This window comes from Accipiter gentilis, chromosome 10, assembly GCF_929443795.1.
Source record: "Accipiter gentilis chromosome 10, bAccGen1.1, whole genome shotgun sequence".
NCBI lineage: Eukaryota > Metazoa > Chordata > Aves > Accipitriformes > Accipitridae > Astur > Astur gentilis.
Genome location: NC_064889.1, coordinates 6,494,562 through 6,515,499, shown reverse-complemented (window position 1 = coordinate 6,515,499; position 20,938 = coordinate 6,494,562). Strand labels below are relative to the sequence as shown.

General features: G+C 42.8%; 1 protein-coding gene across 1 annotated transcript; it reads right to left on the bottom strand.

Moving 5' to 3' along the window:
• Positions 1-383: 383 nt before the first annotated feature.
• On the bottom strand, positions 384-2,225 carry LOC126044012 (C2 calcium-dependent domain-containing protein 4C-like). The gene is made up of 2 exons (XM_049813105.1): positions 2,102-2,225; positions 384-1,809 (listed from the first exon to the last, which is right to left on the bottom strand). Exon 2 carries the CDS (start codon positions 1,752-1,754, stop codon positions 453-455), a length of 1,302 nt encoding a protein of 433 aa, XP_049669062.1. The 5' UTR covers positions 1,755-1,809; positions 2,102-2,225; the 3' UTR covers positions 384-452.
• Positions 2,226-20,938: the final 18,713 nt, after the last annotated feature.

Genomic DNA, 20,938 nt, shown 5'->3' with positions numbered 1-20,938 from the left:
TCATTTCTGTAAATATGAGTGCTGTCAAAATGGCCTATTCAACTGGTGTAGTACCCGGGAGCTGCAACAGAGTTCAGTGCCTGCTGTATGCACAAGCTGTATACCTGCTTAGGGACCAGAGTGAGTGAAAAACAACCCTTCCACACTCCGAAAGCCATAAACAAGAACAGCTTTACTTGGTAACCACCTAATCCTTTAGGATAAAGGGAACCTAGCCCTTGTCTTCTACTCTACAGGCAGAAGGTCTGCTCCACAGCCACCTTTTAATTTAACAGCAAATACTTCACAGAGTTTGAAGTGTTAAGCAGCAAGATAAGGCACAACAGCGTGAGAGTAATACCAAGCAACACAGTGCTTTAAAGTATTCTTTTAAAAAAACAAAGTCAACCCAAAACTTTATTTCATAGAAAACTTTCGGGAGACAAAATTAGTCTGTCGGAATATTTGAAGTATTACACTGACAACATACTCATTAAAGACAATTCCCGTTCTCCTAGGGTGTAATCCCGTTTCATATTGCACCCTTTATTCATTGCTTTCATCCTTACAGAAATGCTATAAAGCTCCTCTTCTGCAATGCCATCAAAAAAGAAGTCCTCATTGAAGATGGGGTTTCTGCTTTTCTTTATAACAGTGCTCCTCTGTTTCTGTGTTTTCCCTGGCACCAGAGAGAAGGTGATACAGCAGTTTATGTTTTTGGGCTCTACAGAGTCATCATATAAACCCTCTGCACTGATCAGGCGGATCCGCAGCCTCTCATTCTCTGAGCAGTATTCAGTCGATAGCCTCAACATGCCTCCCTTGTCCATTACCACAGTACTCTCTCCCACTAGTCTCTCCCGGCTGTGGGTCAGGTCCAGGGGAAAGATGGGAGAACAGGACATGCTAAAGCTCCGCATGGCAAGCAGCCCCTCCGAGGCCCGCCTGATGGCACTAGGGCTGTTATCAGTGGAGCTGCTCTCCTCTGTAGAGAAGGAATTGTTCCTGGCCATGCTGGATTTGTTCTTGGCTTTCAGCGCTCGGCAGAGCAATCCCTCCTGACTTCGTGTTTTGATCACGGAGCAGAATCTGGGAGATGACCTGCTGAGAAGTGGAGAACTGAAAGGAGAGGAATCACTGGAGGAGGCAGTATCGCTGTCACAGGCACCTTGCCTGTGCAGAGAGAGATGCTTGGGAGGCAGCCTCACAGAAGCAAAGCTGATAGCAATGGGATTAGACATACTCCCTTTGCCACTGAATGTGTTAGCTCTGGATCGAGACAGCATCAGGCTGGGCAGAGCACTATGTGGATCACCATGGAAGATGGACTCCTTTCTCCTGGTGTGGGGACTCTCCAGCAAAGTGCAGAATCCATAGGAAGTGGGGGCTCTGGGAAAGTGAGGCAGGGAGAGCGCTGCTTGGGACTGCGGGTCCGAGTTGGTACTTTCTTCCTCCAGAGCTGGGATCTCTTCAGCGCTTTCCACCTGAATGAGATGTGGCAAAGAAGAGCTGGGGCTGTAGTCAGAAGAATTAAGATCTGCGTCCTCTGAATGGCCGTCCTGGTGAGAGCCAGTGCCCTTAACAGGGCCAGAGCTGGTCAGCCTGGGGGGAATGCAGAATTCAGGGATTCTGTCAGGGGTGAGGACATTAGGAAAAGCAGCAGCCCCCGGTCGAGCTTTTTCAGGCAGGTTTTGGCCAGGTGGCAGTCCCAGGAAGGAGGAGCTGGGGAGGTTGCCGTTTTCATGCGATGCTCTGATCTTTTCCAAGAACCACATCCCTATAACTGGGCAGGAGGTCCTCAAAGGGGAGAAGCTTTAAGTCCAAATCCACCTGCAGACACACAGACACACAGAAGTACATGAACATCCTTCTTGGACACACTACAGCCAAGCAAGACACGGAGGATGCTATTCCAGGCAGGACTGGCACAAGCCCAGCCAATCCACAGGTTCAAAACAGCCTCTGCCCAGCACGCTATCTTTAGCGAAGTCGAAGGGATTTTGCCGCAAGAGCAGAACTAAACCACTGAAGAGATAAAACGGTATCGAGTCACTACCAGGGGAAAACGTCCCTCTCTGATACCCCCCCCCCCCCCTTACTTCTCGCCTAGCAGAGGACGTACCTTGCCAAGTGCCAGCCACTTGTTCCTTCCAGCAGCGCTCACTCTCTCGCTGCTCACAGCCCCCGGGGCACCCAGCCAGCCCTTTTCTAGCCCCGCCGGCGCCTCCCACCCGCGCCACCGCCGGAGGAGGAGGAGGAGGAGGAGGAGGAGGAGGAGGAGGGATGCCGCGCTGAGTGCCGGGGACGTCCCTAGGGAGGGATCTCGCCAAACGAGCCTTTCGCGGGATAAGCGCTTTTTGATGAACGCCCGGCGCTCGGCACCCGCCCACCAGCGCTGCGGGGGTGCCCTCGCCCGGCTCCGTGCTCGCAGGGGTGGCCAAAAGCAGCCGTACGGCAAGAAGCCCCGCTCCTTCCAGTTGTTTTTTTTTTCGATTAACGTCTTTACGGAGGCGTCCCGAGGTGTTTCGAGACCCAGGACAAAAGCTGAATTGTCTCGGTGCTGCTTTTCTTCTCGAGATCCTGGCAGGTTTCTCGCATCAGAGCAGTAGGAAGCAGGGATTGCGGTTTTTCAAGCTCGTTTGAAAAGAACTTGGCTGCTTTTCTGCATCTGAAAGTGTGCCCCCGCCCCATTGTCCACAAAGAACATGAGACAACCGAGCCCTGACCCGGTGTCCTGTCGCTGAGTCTGAGCAACAACAGAAACAGGAACCGCAGATGCAGCGAGGAGAAAAACGAGGCAGAAAATGCTTTGGCAAATCACCTTCAAATGGAGTATGTCAACAGCACAGGCATGCGTGATGCTTAACAGACAGTGCACAGAGTCAGGTGGGATCCATGAACTTTCTCACCGCAGTTGTGCAATGCAGCAGAACTTGGACGGACCTCTGCAAACTACTCTGCAAGCTGCAAATACGAATCTTAACTGCAAAGCCAGGAAGGCCTGCCAAACAGGTTGGCTAAATACTCAGTTGAAGCTGTACGCCTGTAACATGGCGATAGTAGACAAGTGATTTTCTGTCTTTCCTTTTCCCGCTAAAGAGCTAAAGTCCGTGTTTACAGAGTGCTTATAATAGAAAAGGTGTGCTCAGAGAAAACAAAGTGGGTTACAGGGGCAGGGAACATGTTGAACCTGCTGAAAGATTTAGCTGGGAACATGCACCTTCTGGGTCTGAGCCTTGCCTCTCTCCTGCTTGCTTTACACCAGTTAAGCTTCACTTTCATCATAATCCTCTAGTGATTCAAATCAGAGAAAATTCTTTCTGCCATGCTTTGTAAAAAGGTTTAGGACACCCCAAATGTCCTAGTAACGTTTCAGATGTCAGTGCTTTTGCAATTTACTTAGATGGATTTACTTGCTATGGGTGTGGTTCGAATAATCCCCAATCTGATTCAGAGGCTTCCAGAGGGGGTTTGAGCTTTCCCCAGCTAATGACAATTTTCAGCAGCATAGAAGTGGAGCTATTGGAGACACTGGGATGCTCTCCTTTGGGAAGCAGAATGTGTGCCACATAGCTGTTATGCACTCAGATCAGGCAGTACAGTACTAGACATTGCACATTATATACCATGTAGCTTCCAAAGAGTAAGTGAGCTTCGTTCCAATATATACACCTCTGCCTTTAATACCAAAGAAAGATTTGAGTCTAAAACCAGAGAATAATGAAGGAAATGGAGCTTTTTAGTGGGAACCTTATTACCTCCAGTAACAGTTCGCAGAAGTACTTCAGATATGGCAATTAGCCTCAGGTGTACCAAGTCCGCAGCTAGCGTCAGGCAGTGGTGAACTAAAGTAGCCATCCTGGTTTAGATACTTAATTTCCATTTAGTCTCTTCAGGCTTTCTCTGCACTTAGTGAAAACAGCTAGGGTTTTTCCAGAGGGTGATTCAGAGTTTCCTGATCTCAGCTGCTTCTCTCCCTCTGGTGACTGCAAAGGGAGCAGGTGCCTACCGTCGGGTGGTACATATCTTCCCCTTCCTCATAAAGCCTGCACTTTATAGCCATTTAACAGATTGCTGATGTGCTGGGAGTTCAGGAACACTTAAGTACTTGTACATCCCCCGTGGAAATAGGCACTCAAACGTATGATTAGCTGTTTAGCTTCCTGTGTTCAAAACGTTTTCTCTTTCCTTGATTAGCTTCAGAGCATAATTAAAATATGCTGCCAACAAGGCTTCCTGTTGCTATAAAAAAAATAGGTCTGCCATAAACCACTTTTAAACCGGAAAGGATGTAATTTGCGGCAAGGCTTTATTACGACTCCTCTGCCAGTAACAGGTGAAACCCTGGGATCTGGCCAGGGGCTGGAAAAGCTGTGGCAGAAGGAAATCTCCTACCCGAGCAACACGGGGCGAAGCCTGGGGGTTTTACCTTCACGTGTCGCACCGATTTTATTTCTGTACTGCCCTTTAGGACTTCACTCGCCATAACGCCCCGGCTCAGAAAACGTCCGAGCGTGCCCGCGCCGTCTGCCTTCGGGCGGGGCCGGGGCCGGGGCCGGGGCGGGGCCGGGGCGGGGCCGGGGCGGGGCCGGCACCACCGCGGGCCCCGGGCGCCCCCTGTCGGCCGCGCAGCCCAGGAGGCCAGCCCCGCGGGGCGGAGGAGGGGTGTTGAGGTTGACAACAGATGGGCATCGGCCAAAACCCGTTTGAAACCTAGCCCGCCAGAGCCCTAGATACGAAAGCTTGCCGTTCTTGTTTAACTGAGCTGATTTAAGTTTTTAATTCAGCGCCTAGTTTACATGTTGTTTCATTCTCCCGCAAAAAACAGCAATGTCCCGGTTGTTGATACAAAAAAGCGGTCGTTCTACAAGATCTTGAGCATGGGGGTGTTGCGTGTACACACACACGAACTACCACAGCATATTTCTGTAAAGGGAGGAGAGCATCGTTACCCTGTACACCTGCAAGATGCATCCAGTGCAGCTGTTATGGTAAAAGACATCTCTGCCTGAAATAATTACACAAATTCAGACCTGTTTTCTAGGTCTTCATCAATGGCACTGACTGGTTCAAGGGCCTGGAAGTGCAAGAGGAAACCTTTCATTCCGGTCAGTGGTTTACAGTGGGTAGAGGCAGGAGTTCTTCAGGAGCTGACAGCCTTTGGATGATGTGCACTGCGGGAGGTGGAGCCCTCCTTGTCCAGCCAAGATGAGTGGGAAGATAAAAAAGAAAAACTTCTGGCCCTGCTGTGAAAGGGGGAGGCACGGAAGACAGGCGTGGATGAGACAGCACATAACATCTTGCCATTCTTAAAGCAACAGAAATGGGTTAGTGCATTATACTACTCAAAATTCACAAAATTTCCACAGGCTTCTGGGAGAGTAAATAACCCTGTTCAGTTTTATTTTTGTAGGGAAAGCAGCAGCGATTCAGCTGTAGTTACTTGAAAAAAAACTCAACCAAGAGGGACTTAGATTATTTTTTATTAGAGATTGATATCATGAGCAAATTTATAGCACAATGATTCATTCCTGTCATTTTGACAAACGTCAAAGATATCTATTAGCAGTCTGCCCAGCACTTCTGGCCTAAATCAGGTCATTCTGCATCACCTGTATAGTAATACAAAGTAGTTACTGAAATTCAGCAAATCTAATCTGAAAACTTTATCTTTCTTCTCTAATTTTGTATCATATGGTAGCTTATATTCTACCTCATCAGCAAAGGCAAATTTCTGCATAGCTTTATGAGAAGTGTCCATGCTCCTTTAAATGAACAAATGAAAGAACAGATGCCTCAGTGCTGCTTGGCAGCAAGAGCACAGGAGTGCCAGGGCCCTTCAGGTACTTTGGGACTTTATGCAAAATATCTCAAGTACCTTGTGTCACAGCAGTATGAACTGTAAAAATCTAAAGGTACGAACTAAAGAATTCGTTCTTTCTAGCATATTACATGGTCCTGTGATGAGAAGCTGACATTTGCCATGCAAAATCCAAGAAAGTTATGCTGTCCCTAATTCTACTGCCACTGAAGTCAGCAAAAAAAATAATCTCAGTCTGAAGTATGGGACTGTACAGGGATCTAACTGCATTTGTCTTTCCATGCCTTTCCATGTTTACAATGGAAAAAACACCCAACTCCATGCAGTATCTAGTTTATGTCTATTTCAAATCTGAAAACATATGTTAATTATTTTGTCTACATGATGTTAAATTTCTTTTCCTGCATGCTTTTAAAATTTCTTTTCCCTGCATGCTTTCACGTTTTAAAACCCCATGATGCAAAACCCAGCTTCCAGCATGAAACATACTTCAGATAAAGCATGGTGTCCAAGGCCAATAAGATTCAGATTCTATTTATGGAAAACCCAGTCTAGCATTTTAATCAATTAAAGAAAAATTTTCCCCTGCAACAATTTGGTGCCCAGGAGTAGATGAGCTGCTCCAGTTCATTTTCTCTGTCACACATTGTAACATGAAGGTAGAGTCTAACTTTCACAAACAGCAATTCCCATGCTCAGCTGTGTAAAGGAACCCTCTAGGCAGACATGAATATGTATAAAGCTGGGAGAAAAGAGATGAAATGAATAGGGGATAATGAAAAGGGGAATTAAGTCTTTCTTGTATTTTCTGTGTTCAAGCAACCTACTAGTAATGACTAACGTCCTTTCTGAAACTGCTTATCTCCTTTAAAGCTTAAATGCCATCATGTGGGAAACATTTTATTCCATTCTCTCAAACACATATAAGAGTTTGTCTAAAAACATTCACCAGTAAATAATATACATTTCTGATTAGCTTCACTCCTTATTTCCTACCCAATCAGCTTGTTTGATTACATTGCTGCTAGTGTACAAGAGATTGTTTAGTACTGATTTTACCTTGAATGATAAAAAATACTCAACACCTCCCCCAAAATACACCTAATTTGCTTATCAGCAGTTAGTAATTCTAAACATCCATCAGAAATATTTTGCCTAGATTTTATTCTACTTGTGAAGCATAAAAAAACAATTACTATTTTATTGTGGAAGTTTAGTTTCTATAACCATCACTAACAAGGGAGCACATTCTGGCATAGAGCAAGTTCTATTATAAAAAAGGAGCAGGTCACAAAGAAGAGCAGATCACTGGCTTTGATTGCATTGACTGAATACTGAAGGTAACTTCACTGGATAATAAAATTAATTCTTGCTTATCATTGCCCTTCCCTTAGGAAAAGATTTGAAAGTTTTGACTTAAATGAACATCACTGATTTAAACGCCTACAGTCAACAGAGCCTGGGGAACAGGGCAACTTTTGAGGGTGAATAGGTTTTTCAGTATTCCCTATGTATCTACAAATCAGTACAAATTCAGACCAGCAGGATAAGCAGATTCTAGATTCTCTTCTGTGGGTCAGTTGTATACTTCTTACAACAGTCAGATGAGTTGACACCTGAATCCAGGTAAACACAAAGAAATAGAAGGTTTCAGGGTTATACAGAACACAGACATCATAGAAAGCATTATACATATGTAACAGCTTCATGGATTTTACTCAGGAACAAATCAAAATTTAATGCCAAATATTCAATGAACTGAAGCAATATGCTTATGCAATGTAGCAGGTTATCAGGCTTGTCTTTGTCCAGTGAAAATGAAAAATGATATCTCATGGGAAAACCTTTATGAAATATTCCTGGTGAGGGCTGGAAACACTGAATAGTCTCATAAAATGCCCATAAGAAACTGAAACTCAGCTTGAAGCGTACCAGTATTGCTGAGAAAAAGCCTCAACATTTTTTCTAGAATATAATGTTGGAACTATCTTACCTTAGGATCTACAGAATTACTTAGATTCAAATGGGTTCTTGTTGTTCAAGTCTTTTTTATAATGTTATAATTTTCTGTTGTTTTAATGACAGTGTTTCTAATTGGATTGATAGGATTTTTTTCTGCTCACTGTTCAGCTGTAGTTATAATGCTGTGGGCCAACATGGTACTGATAAACAGTACAATGGACTAGAGAGCTGTTACATCCAAAGCTCACTTCAGACATTAATGGAAAAACAGATGCATCTTTCACAACAGTGGCATATAGAGAACTTAAGACTGCCATTAACTTCGTCAAGCAGACTTGTAACACTGTAGGAAAGAATGGAACCAGAAAAATATTTTAAAGGCTATCAGGATCATGAAATATACCACACAACAGGTAATTCATTATCTACATTTCCCATACTTGGAGAGAAACGAGCTCCACTGCTCAGTTCAGCCAATTACCTGGAAAAGCAAGCTTCTGCACGCAGATAACCGGGATGAAATTCAACAGCAGAGCAGAGTGGATTTCCTAGCACCTTCAGAGGGTTTAACAGACACTCGATTAGCCTGGGCAGTTTAGGTAAGCTGATGAAAGGATCCTAAAGAAGGCTGGAACTGGCTTGAGAAAGGAATAAAATAGAAGAGAGGGAGAGTATTTAGTTGAAAGAAATATGATGGGCAGAATAACTCTGCTTGTACTGCTTGCTCTAAAAACAACAGGGACTGTGAGCTCTGTTACTTGGAAGTAAGAAGAATGTGTGACTCTCAGTCAAGGCCTGGCAAATTGCTGCCCCGTCAGTGACTTTCTGTGATTAAATCTTAAACTTCAAAAGGGAAAAGGACTGAGGGACATAAAAGGAGTCTGCTGGTGTCTCTGTATCTGCAAGGCCACCATTCTTAACGGTGACAGGAAAGTATCTGATCTTCCTCCAGTGAATTATTATTATCAGTGTGGTTAAAGGATATCTGATCAGGAAGATAATTTCACAGTTCTGTTGCTATGGACGTACACTCACTCTGACAGGCCAGTCGTAAGATCACAGCCAAGTTATGCAGGCACAGACACAAAGAATGGAAATTGAATTTCCTCTAAACAAAGATTTACATTCCATAGATTACTCTGCAAGTGCCCTTAATCTACATTCTTGAAGCCATGGCAGTAGCAGAGGTGTGTAGGTTGGCCATGCATTCAGGCTGTCAGACCCTGGAACACCAAAGCCAGAGATGAACAGTGAGAAGACAAGGATATGTTGTCAGGAGAGACAGAGCATTCTGGGTTATGCTATGGTGGTTCTTCTAGCAGTGATAGTTTAACATCAGTAGCTAGAGCTAGGGAGGTCAAATAAGTCACACTGTTGCAGTGGTTTAGGATGAAGCAGCTTACCTTAAATAGCAGTGTTGAGGCAATGCTGCCATGAACTGGCAGCCCTGAAAGCAAGCATGAAATGCTTTTTTCTGTTCTGTCTGGTAGGATTTAGGGTACAACTGATTTTCACAAAGAGAGTCTTCACAGCTTCTCCAACTTTTTAAATGACCTTCTGGTATATTCTGTCAATGCGGAACTGGAGAAAAAAAAAAAAAAAAAAAAAAAAAGAAAAGATGGTGATTTGGCATCAAGCAAATATAATCGTGACAAGGACTTAAAAACACTCTCCCTAAAGGGTAGATATGTTTTATCTTGAAAATGGAAGAAAGCCTAGTGATTTCTCCCCAAATCTGACTCTTCTGAACAGCATTAGAGGACAACAGCCTGTGGGTGGGAGCAAATCTTGCAGCAAGACAGAAGGAACACATATCCAGGGGACGAGTGTATAAACTGCCTTGTTAGTAGATGTTTCACATAAGTTTTATAGGGCTGAACGTGATGAAAACCTAAAAATTCCCATGATGTGTCCCAGGGGTTGCAGCTCTGTATTGCACACTCTGCGTTTCTTTCAAGAATTCTGGGATATGGTGAAACCAGACCCAGAACTGCCCCCAGACTGATGTGTTCAGGTCACTCCTCTGTTGTGGAAGATGGACTTTTTATTTGTGCAAATAGCCTGGGCTTTCACCCACAAGGCTAGGTCTGTAAGATGCGAACGTTTCATGATTTCCGGAAGCAGAAACCTGACATGAGTGGGAGAGCTCATGCTGTAGGCCACCCCATTGTCATGTTGTATCTCCAAGTGACTCCAAAGTGATCAACATCTCTACATGTGATAAAAGAGCTTTCCTTCCTGAAACCTAGATTCCTTGTCTTGCAGAGTTCAGCACTGGGTTGTTTGTTCCCTCAGTACATATATCTAGCCTCAATTCAGGGCAGACTTCTCTCCACTAGGCCACGTAAATGCTTCAAAGGATTTCCCGGAAAAAAAAAAAAAAAAAATCTACCAAACTGATCAGCTCTTTTCACAGGGATGTGCTGTTACAGCAGTAATGACCACCATTCATCTTATGGCTTTGTAGTTACTATGCTGTGGCTTGTAGCAGGGTATACCCCAGTTAATGAAATTTGAGAATTATAGCTTATCTTTTCCTCAGGGTAAAAAAAAAAAAAAAAAAAAAAAAAAAAAATCAGGCAGTGCAACTTTATAAATTACAGAGTAGAATATTTCAGTTGGAAGGGACCTACAGTGATCATCGAGTCCAACTGCCTGACCAATTCAGGGCTGATCAAAAGTTAAAGCATGTTATTAAGGGCCTTATCCAAATGCCTCTTTCTTAAACACTGACAGGCTTGGGGCATCAACCACCTCTCTAGGAAGCCTGTTCCAGAGTTTGACCACCCTCTTAGTAAAGAAATGCTTCCTAATGTCAAGTCTGAACCTCCCCTGACACAGCTTTGAACCATTCACACTGGATATGAGGGAGAAGAGATCATCACCTGTCTCTCCCCTTCCCCTCCTCAGGAAGCTGTAGAGAGCAATGAGGTCATCCCTCAGCCTCATTTTCTCCAAACTAGGTAAACCCAAAGTCCTTAGCTGCTCTTTATCTACAAAGAATTGTTCATTTCAGATTCCCTGCTTAGAAACAACAGCATAAATATCAAAGCACTTCATGCAACAATCTCTGTTCTGGTAGCCTTGATAGAAGAATGTTTTCTGCACTTTGGTCCCACGCTTAACGTAGTCTAATTTCATGGTAATTCTCATGTATCCTAAATGAATTCGTTGCATATAAAAGGTATATTGACCTGGAAGGTGAATAACACATACTGAGAAAAGCTATTCTCTGTGTCCTCTTTGTGCTCTAAGTAAATTTAAATACAAAAGATTAAAAATAAACATAATTTTTATTTTCAAATAAAAATGAGGCTTTGTAAAGCAAAGTTGCCACAAAACTTAAATTCAGTAAGGATCACTTCTATCAAGGTTAAAGAGAGAAGAAAACAAATTTAATTCCCTCGTACACAGTCCTGGCACTATGCTTGTTCACAGAAGGAACGTGTTTCATTGATAAAATACATTTACATCCACTGCAAAAAAAGTAAAATTTGAGAGAAGCTATGGATCTATGTGCCCATTTTTTGTCATTTTATACATTGTTTTGTTCCTCAAAAAAAATTCTATGAGTCATCACATGGATAATTAACTACTACTACCACCTTAACCAGACATTACAATGTCACTAGTTATTCTTTGGAAGAGTAGCTCCTCGGATTTATCTGCTTGTCATTTTCATTCAAGACACAAGGCTAAAACTGCCAAGTTAGACACCATATGCCATGGCCCATGACTTGCACTAATAGCAATAGTGGGAGTTTCCTCTATAACTGTGCCATACTATGGTCCTGTAGTCATGCAGAAACCTGCAAGAAGGTGATTTTGATTTCCAAAAGTGTGGCAGCATTGATCTATGCACTGCAGAACACTTACTGGCAGGTTTTATTAAACAAGTAGTTCTTAATAACATTTCCCTCCACCCAGACAGACATGCAAGAGAGTCCTTCCCCAAAGAGCACAGATCAGAAACAACCTTAAACTAAAAAGAGAGGAAGGATTAGTGCTCTAATGCACCTGAAATACATGTTCTTGGGGCTTCCTAGCTGGTTGCAGCATGTCCTGCAGGTACAGTACGTATGAAGCTTAAATGCACCAGATGATGTTGCTGTGTTGAAGCAGCAACCTGCTAGTACAAACAAGGCTCATGAGAATGAACGAGGCAGCGAGCCAAGGACGTTTCAAAAAGGATAATTCACCTTGTCAAAACATGCTAGATCTTGATTCAGAGTGTTTAAAAACAGGTGTGTTGGCAGACATCACTTCCCTGTATTTCCCATGCCATGAGCTACAAAGACTGAGGTGTCACTGGAGGAGGAGTTTCTAGGTTCAGCCCTGATAACAACACACACAGTTGCCTGCAGGCCACACTGTCATACTGCCACGGGCTGTGAGCTTAAGACAGCTCCAAGGAGCCGTGTGGGGAGGCTCTCTGGGTGTTCCTCCCTCGGCCCCAGCCCAGCCCCATTCCCAGGCAGACACTGCAACAGCGGGTAGGAGGGAGCCACTCTCCAGTTCTAGGTGGGGAATTCTGCAGCGGGAGCTGCCAGGTAGAGGGATCTTATGCTGCGCACGCAGGGGTGCGTGAAGCATATAAGAACGGCGGCCTCCAGCTGACTTCCTCCTCTCCAGATCAACACACACTGAATCTCTAGTTGTTTCTATCAGCTTTCACCTAGACTTTATGTGACTCAAGATTTGACTTGGAAATGTTCCTGTTTTGAAGAAAGTTAAGACAGCCAGCCAGTCCAGCAGCTTCACCTAGTCCTTGCAGATAAAATACTAAAACGAAAAGTCACAAATAACAGAAGACCATCTGAGTAGTAAAATTTAGTTGAACATTTCTTCTGCAGGAAGATGGCACACTGATGGGGTTGGCCTCAACACCATGATGGGCAGGACATGTAATTGTGAGAGTTACATCTTTAAGTAGAACACATTTCAGAGTGGTATCACTAATCAGCAGCACCTAATTAAGAAACAGATGTTGCTTTTGGTACACTGAAGTACATTTGAAGCAAAGCTCAAAGCTAGACTCTTCATCCTTAGACTCTGTCCTCAGCATTTCTGCATACAGAAGCAGCACAGCTCTTTCTAAAATTTCATTTTAGAAGGACCCAGCATTTCAGAAGCTAGGCTGTAGTTTTCTCTCCACTAAGTTGGTGTGTTTTTGCAGAAGTATTTTCTAAAATGAGGAAGTGTTCTACATTTTTACTCTCCATTTAAAAAACAAGGCCTGCTATGGCCCAGACCCTGCAAAGCTTCATACAGATGATCTGTGATTACCTCCCTTATCTCAGAGCTCCTTATGCCCAAAGAATATTCAGAGAACAGAAGTAATTTGGAATATCGGGGCGGGGGGAGCAGAAATCTGTTAATGAAACTGATAGCAGTAAGAAGAATCCGATTCCAGGAGCCAATGTAAAGAGCCCTGTAGACTTCAGGCAACTTTGGGAAAAGGCTTAAGATTTTGCAGAAGTGCTGTTTTTGGTCTTGGGGAGCAGACAGAAAGGATGAAAACAGACAGTGACAATTTTATTATCAGGAAGAAACTGAATGACTGAAATTTCATTTAAAAGAAAATTAGAAGAAAAGTCACAGGATACTGTAATTATACCCTGGAATAAAGATGAAGCTTTGGGGGATTTTGTGGATCGACCCTCCCCCAGCATTAAATATCTGCCATTAATGGTTTACAACCAGAGAAGTGTAGCAAACTAGGTTAAAAGTGCTTGGAGAACAACACTGGCTCACAGCAGCAGGCAGGAAGAGTGTGAGAAAGGCAAGGATTTTCTTTGACAAAATTCCTTCCAAGTCAGGGAATCCTTGGCATGAGAAAACAAACACTTTAACTACTGCTCCTAAACACAAAGAGTTTAAACATATGGCCAGATATTACTATATAAAGAAAAACAATTTTAAGTTATTGCTGTCACACACATATTCCCACCGGGAAAAGTAGAAATAGGCTCACGTGACCATAACAGATTCTCTGGCACTTTGTAAAAATTGTTACATGGTGAGGAGAATGAAATTAAACCCTTTATTGTTTAGCTATCTCATCCTTTCTCATTCCCTTAGGCAAGCTTTAAGTTTGAATCCAGCCTCAGCCAGCCTCCCTCCCTCCCACATCCCCCAGGGCCAGCAGCCTCCCACTGGAGCAGCCAATGTGGAACACATGGCACTTGTATGCTGGGAACCTCCTCCACCCCAAACACTTAAGAGAAAACAGGCTGCAATTTACTTGCAGCACATGTTTCACTTGAGGCTTCGCTCTACCCGAAAGCATGGCAGGACCTAATACTGCAGCTGTTGGGACACTTGTGGGTTTTTTGCTACCCACACATGTAAAGTAAAACATGCTTTCCTCTGTTTTCTAGCACTTAAAAATATCTTTTGTCACTTAATTTGTCTCAAAATAACAAATATAATGAAAGTTCTGGAAAATGCTTCTTCTAGCACCAGTCTTATAAGGAGCTGCATGGACAAATCATTGAAAAGAAAGAAGGGATATCAGAAAATACCTTTTCCAGGCCATAGGTGTGGCAAGCACAGGTCTTCCTTCATGATCAGCACCACCATCCTCAGAGCTGCGTGTGAAACCAGCCACATGATCCAGCAGGGTCTGTATTTTCCTCTCACCTGAATAAATGATAAAAGAAACTTCCTGGGCAACAGTCTTGTTCTATCCCTCATCCATTTATATGCAGATGATCAGTCCTGTAAACACAGGGAGGGCAGGGACCAGCCCCTCCCAAGTATCTCTGGGGCTAAAAATACCTGAAAGCTGCTGTTTTGCTTTCATGGAGAAAATCCCATCTCTGGTGTCCAGGACGGAGAGTGCTTTTCCTTTCCATGCCAGAGCAGTGTCTGCCTCATCAGCACTCCTCAGACAGTAGGGCCAGGATCAGAAAGCCATCATCTTATTCCTGCTGCTTTTAATTAAGCAGAACTCATCAGCAAACTGAAGGCCACCAAATGGCGTAGGAACTAATAAGCATAGTAATCTGGCTTCCGATATTCCTAGTATTAAGCTACACAGCAGCAGCACCCTCACTCTTTCCACTGTTTGCCCTTATTTCCCATTTACTGTGACCAGCTGAAGTTGGGAAGAACAACTGATCTTAAGTAATTAAAATATTATACTCAGCGATTTACTGCTCAGCAACTTTCCTAAAGCAGTAAAGTGATAGCATTCAACAGCAACTACATTGGCAGTCAGACCAGAGGAGCTTCAGCCCCCAAATACTTAATCCACATTGTCCATTCAAAGATCAGCTGTGTCAGGCAGGCTGAAAGTCATTAACAACTGCCCCACTTCACCTGTAAACAATTTGACCTCCTCTAAGAATATAATTCAAATCTCTTTTGCTTTCTGTTAGATCTGAGTTAAATTTCCTTGGAAGTTGTACAGAACCTGAGCAACCCTGGGCTTGAGTCAGTTTTCTAAAGGAAACTTGCAAAATGAATCCCAGGTCTCTAGATTTTTAAATTTTTTTTTCTTTTTTATTTAAAGTATTGCACCAGTATCAGGGAACTGTTACAACAGTTACAGTGATACAAGCCCTTCAAGGATGGTTTCAGTGGTACGTGATCTTATTGGGATCATGAGCACATTTGACTCCCTGAAGAGAGTGGCAAACAAGGGAAAAGAGCACTCTTGGACTTGTGTTATTATGCTGAATGCTCTGATTTTAAATATTTTTGAAAACCATTTCATAAATCAGTTTAAGTTAGCAGCACTTCATGTCCTCCAGGCAAAGAAATCCTTTATGGTTTGTCTATATGGCAAGATAGCATTAAAAGAAAGAATTAACTGAGGACTGCTATTAGTGAATGACTGACAGTAACATGGAAGATTGATTTGATCACAGGAAATGCAAACAAATTATACCTTTAGGGGGGGTCAGTGAAAAGCTCAGCATTAAAATAAATCACCATCAGACCCTAGACATGGGGCAGCTGGGAAGGGGCTAGTCCTTCCTCCTCTCAGTTGTGCTGGCTTTACCTCTGTGTGATCCTGCTGACTTCAGGCTTTCACTGCACAAGTGAGAACAGGATCACATACCAAATATATGCCATGCTATCTTTCACCTAACTTCGCAATTGTAACTCCAGTTTCCAACATTAATGTTTCTATACATCCTGAACATCCTTTTCACTGGGGCGCTTGAGCTCCACACAAAAAAATACACTGCTTTAAGAAAGGTCTTTTATGAGGGAATTGCTGATATATTCTTGTTCATTTCTTTTGTGCTTCTTTTGAATCAACATCTCACTTAAAATCTGTAATGTCAAGAACAGTAGCAATTTCCTTCTCCAGAGCTCCCAAAGCAGATTTCATGTCTTTTTCATTTTTACTAGATTTTTTTCAATACTGATCCTTTTATAGAGCGCAGTTCCCTTGCCACCCCTTTATTTCTCCATCGATACTGGTGCTAGTCAGAATACAAATCCATTTATCACAGTTCTTCTCAATCCCATCTCTATGCATCTGAAACACCATAAAATATTGACCAAAGAAAGCTAATCTAGCAGGCTTGGAATATTGCATCTCATAAAAGCTTATTAAAACATTTAGTAGATAGCATTGCATCATTCCAATTTGTTTCATCTTTTATCTTTTGTCCTGCTGTAGATTACACTTTACTCCAAAACTCCATTTTCCTTCTCTCCTAGAAGTCAAGCGCCCATCAGGTTTCTGCCATCTCCAAATTCAGCTTGTCTTAATGTATCAAATCAATTTTCTAAACCCATTCTTGCAGATGTTTGAAGCAGAAACAGCAGCCAAGATAAGGCTTTGGCTGTCTACGACTGATATGGAGACCCCTCTCCTGTTACCAGCAACTACTGTTGGTATTGGAGTTTCTCTCTGAAGCCCAGATTATTTATACAAGGCAAGTCTGCAGATTATGCCATTTTTGGACAAGGAATGCAGGGCTGGAAGAGGCCTCCTCAGTCTCTGAGCATGATCCCTCTCTATTGCAAACATTGCATTATCCAATTCCCCATCATCATCTTATCCTGCTGCATCATGAAAGTAAGTCAAGTTTCAGCTCAACTTCTCCCAGAGGAAAGCTGTTCTAGATCCCAGTCACTGCTGCAAACCCTTCCAGGCTAAATTTATTCATGGCCAGTCCAGGCTCATCTGTCCTTACACCAATGTTTTCCTGAACCTCACACAATTCTTTCCCTTCTTCCTTCCTACCAGTGTTCACCCTCCAATGCTCTACAGAGGACAGTTATTTCAGCCTGTCTGCAGATAAAAATCACGGTCTTTTAGTCTTCTCTTGTAGAAGACAACAGTCCTACCCTTGCCTGTGACAGGAGATCTCACTAGTGCTTTGTATAAAACCAGGAATATTCCTTGTATCTCAGGGGAAACAGATCCAAAACATGTCTTTTTCAGGACTGCTTATGGTGATCTCATGATTGACTACTATGCCTAAGCCACTCCCCCCCAATGGCTCACACTTTGGTGCAGAGGGTTTTGTTCTTGCTCCTAATTGCAAGACCATGCATTTTGCAGCTCTGAATTTCTTCTGATTTCTTTTACTTCAGACCTCAAGGAGGACAGGTTTTTTTCCTTGTCTTAAAGGAGGAAATTTTCTCTGCCCTCATCCAAATTCTTCCACACAGTGTGTTTCAAGCAAAGCACTTCTTTATGTTAGAGGGGAGAGGCAGAATACTTTTATTTTGGTCATCAACAGAAACCCAAATAAATTATATTTTCTGGACAGAGGCTGGAGAAAGCTGTGTGGAAACAGTCCATTCATACTGTTGAAATGAATTGCCATCAGGACTTTGCAAATGAAAAGGTATGTTCACATCACTGATCCTTCAAAGGGTATGTGTGAGCAGAGACATAAAGATGCACTGTATGTGAAAGAAGCCCCAGAAGCACACATACCACTGCTTTGCATGAGTCTGAACCATGAGCTGCAATGTCACCTGACAGAAAGTCCATCAGGTTTACTTATACTGAGCCCCATACTGGACAGGCCATCCTTTCACCTGTATGCTTGGCATCTATAGCCAGTTTCTCTAGATAGTGACTAGTCAGGAGGAAAAATTTCAAAAAAAGAGAGGGAATATCATGACTCACTGCTCCTAGTTACACTCATTACTCTCCTCTATAAAGATGCTAATTTTCTGGGCCAAAACTTTTTCCTCTCTCTTTCCCATTCTCTTTGCTCTCTTTCTTTGCGTGAATCACGATCAAAATCCTCACTATTTGGTAACTGGCTAGCAGATAGTTAGAATGCAATTAGACATACATACATGGTACCACCTGCTACGTGCTTTTTATTTCTTTTTGGCTCTGGAACAGCTGTTGGTTTCAATTTTTGCAAATTCAGAGTGAAGGAGAGGAGGGATTTTTTTTTTCTTCACATACTTTATTTCTTCTGCAGGATATCAGGGCATGTAACAAACTCAGAAGAAAATTTAAGATATAGGTAATCATAATGTTTTACATAAGTTTTGTCAGTGAAACAGTAGACATTTAATGAGTTTACTTAAGGAGTCCAAAAAATTATATAGGCCCACAACCACATCTGTTTGTCCCTAGGTTGTTTTGGGTTTTTTTTTGAACCTTCTTCTGATTTTAACAACATGCACAAAGTAAGCCAAACACCTGGAAGTTTTATAAACCAATAGATAGGATATGAAATGATAAAGCAACCAATGCATCAAAAACCTGCCAAAAAGCGAGACAGAAAAATCTTATTGCTTTATCTTGAATACCTCATTTAAAACTGAGGGAGATGAAGATATACAGTGCATGATTTCCATGTTTTTCAATTCACTGACCCATAAGTCAGTCCTTGAATTTATCAGTAATAGGGTATAATTTTTTGAAAAGCATTGATACATGTCAACTTAATTTTAATATTTTTTGTCTAGTCACCTGTAAAAATGCAGGTAACAATCATAACTTCCTACTACTTGATGTTGTGACAAACACAATTCTGAGTTATCTGGGGGAAATTAATCATGCTACTCCAAAAGATGCTCACTGAAGTAACGGCTCTTTCCTCTTGGGGACTGTCCTGGTTTCAGATGGTCTAGTCTTTTCAGTCTTCCTAGTAGCTGGTACAGTGCTATGTTTCTAGTTCAGTATGAGAAGAATGTTGATAACACTGACGTTTTCAGTTGTTGCTAAGTAATGTTTAGTCTAAAGTCAAGGATTTTTCAGTTTCTCGTGCCCAGCCAGCGAGAAAGCTGGAGGGGCACAAGAAGTTGGCACAGGACGCAACCAGGGCACCTGACCCAAACTGGCCAACGGTGTATTCCATACCATGGGACGTCCCATCTAGTTTAGGAACTGGAAAGTGGGGGGCAGGGAATCGCCACTTGGGGACTGGCGGGGTGTCGGTCGGCGGGTGGTGAGCACTTGCCCTGCGCATCATTTGTACATTCCAATCCTTTTATTACTACTGTTGTCATTTTATTAGTGTTATCATTATTAGTTTCTTCTTTTCTGTTCTATTAAACCGTTCTTCTCTCAACCCAGGAGTTTTACTTTTTTTTTTTTTTCCCTATTTTCTCCCCCATCCAGTGGGATGGGGGAGAGTGAGTGAGTGGCTGCGTGGTGCTTAGTTGCTGGCTGGGCTTAAACCACAACAGGGACACACACTAAAATATACAGGCTTACTTGAGGTGTACAAACTGGGGTCTGGTAGCAGAATCTAGTCTGCACCACTGTATTAAAATCTTCACAAAAACTTGAGAGCTGTTCACTGTTGACATGGTTCCAACTAGTAAGTATAAACAAAAAGCATCTTACTTCATGGGATTTGTTTGGTTTTATTTTGGGATTGTTTTCCCCTCAAACGTTCTACATTAAAAAAACAGAGTTGGTGATAAGCATAGGTTCCCTGTTTGAAGGGTTCTACTTTAGCATTGGGTAGGAGAACACTTACTACTCCCTCATCCAATTGCTGGGCAGCAGCAGTGTCTAAACACACAAGAAACATCTGTAAAACCTGTCTAAGAGCCAGAAAGGGATTTTGAGTTGTGAGGCTGGTAGGCACTGTTGCCCTGTGGCCAAGTTTTCTGAAGCGGTATAAATTTCCTTGCAAAAATATAAAGTTGTAACTGACTCCCTCCACCATCGCTAATGCATAGAAAATCCAATGCCATGCTCTCCCTTTCCTTTTTCCCCCTTGTCTAATATCTTTGCTATTTCAAACTGTAACCAGTTCATTGCTGTTTTCCCAGCACTCACTGCTGCTGCACATCTCCAGTCACATACAACTGGAGAGCACCCTGTGATGAGCGGGCGGTACCTGTGCTATAGTGCTGGACCTCTATTCCTGCAGTGAGACAACCTGGCTGGCACCAGGGGTGAGGTTTTGACACCTGAGTGGACTCTAAACTGATTGGGATTTTTGCCCTGCTTCAGTAAGATTTAAGCCATATAGCTCAATAACAAGTGCTTACAGTTGTTTTCAAGGAGGAAAAGTATAAAAGAAATAAGTGTGTAGTGACAGAGGTGCAGATGTATTTAGGCACTCAGTGATGTGAACAGACTTGATAGAGGCTCTTTAAATGTGATTTTAAACAGCATCTAAATTATGTAGCTTGCACTTATAGCTCAGGTGCTTTTGCAGTCTGCACTACTTAAGTCTATCTATATAGGCAGTTACATGCCTTCCTGAATTCAGCCCCTTAATTCACCTCTCCACTAAAATCTATAGCAAAACATACACTGATTTCAGTCACACACCATGCTCCCAGCTACATCTAGTCAAATAGCCAGTTATCTCCAACCCCTTCCCCTGACTTCTAGACAGAGGTGCACCTCACCCAACCTCTTCTGAGTATTGTAATGTGAACATCAGTACTTACTGAAAAGACACCAAAATGTCCCACATAAGCTAGTGCCAATTCCAGCCATTGACCAGGAAGTATGGAAAGCCACAAAATCCTCAGCTCCATTGGTATATAAGCAGCATAACCTTTGAGACCTCATGATTCAGCTATGAGTTCGCATGCAGGGACTCTGGTGACTTAAGAGATTGAAAGGGGCAATCCCTGTCAAAGCCTTTTGCTTTACCAGTGAAATGACAAGTGTTAGAAGGTTAGGTTTTTTCCTTAAATTTCGGTAAGAAAACCCATTACTGACATGGAACATCACAGAGCTGAGCTAACATTGAACTTTGGGGTGAAATT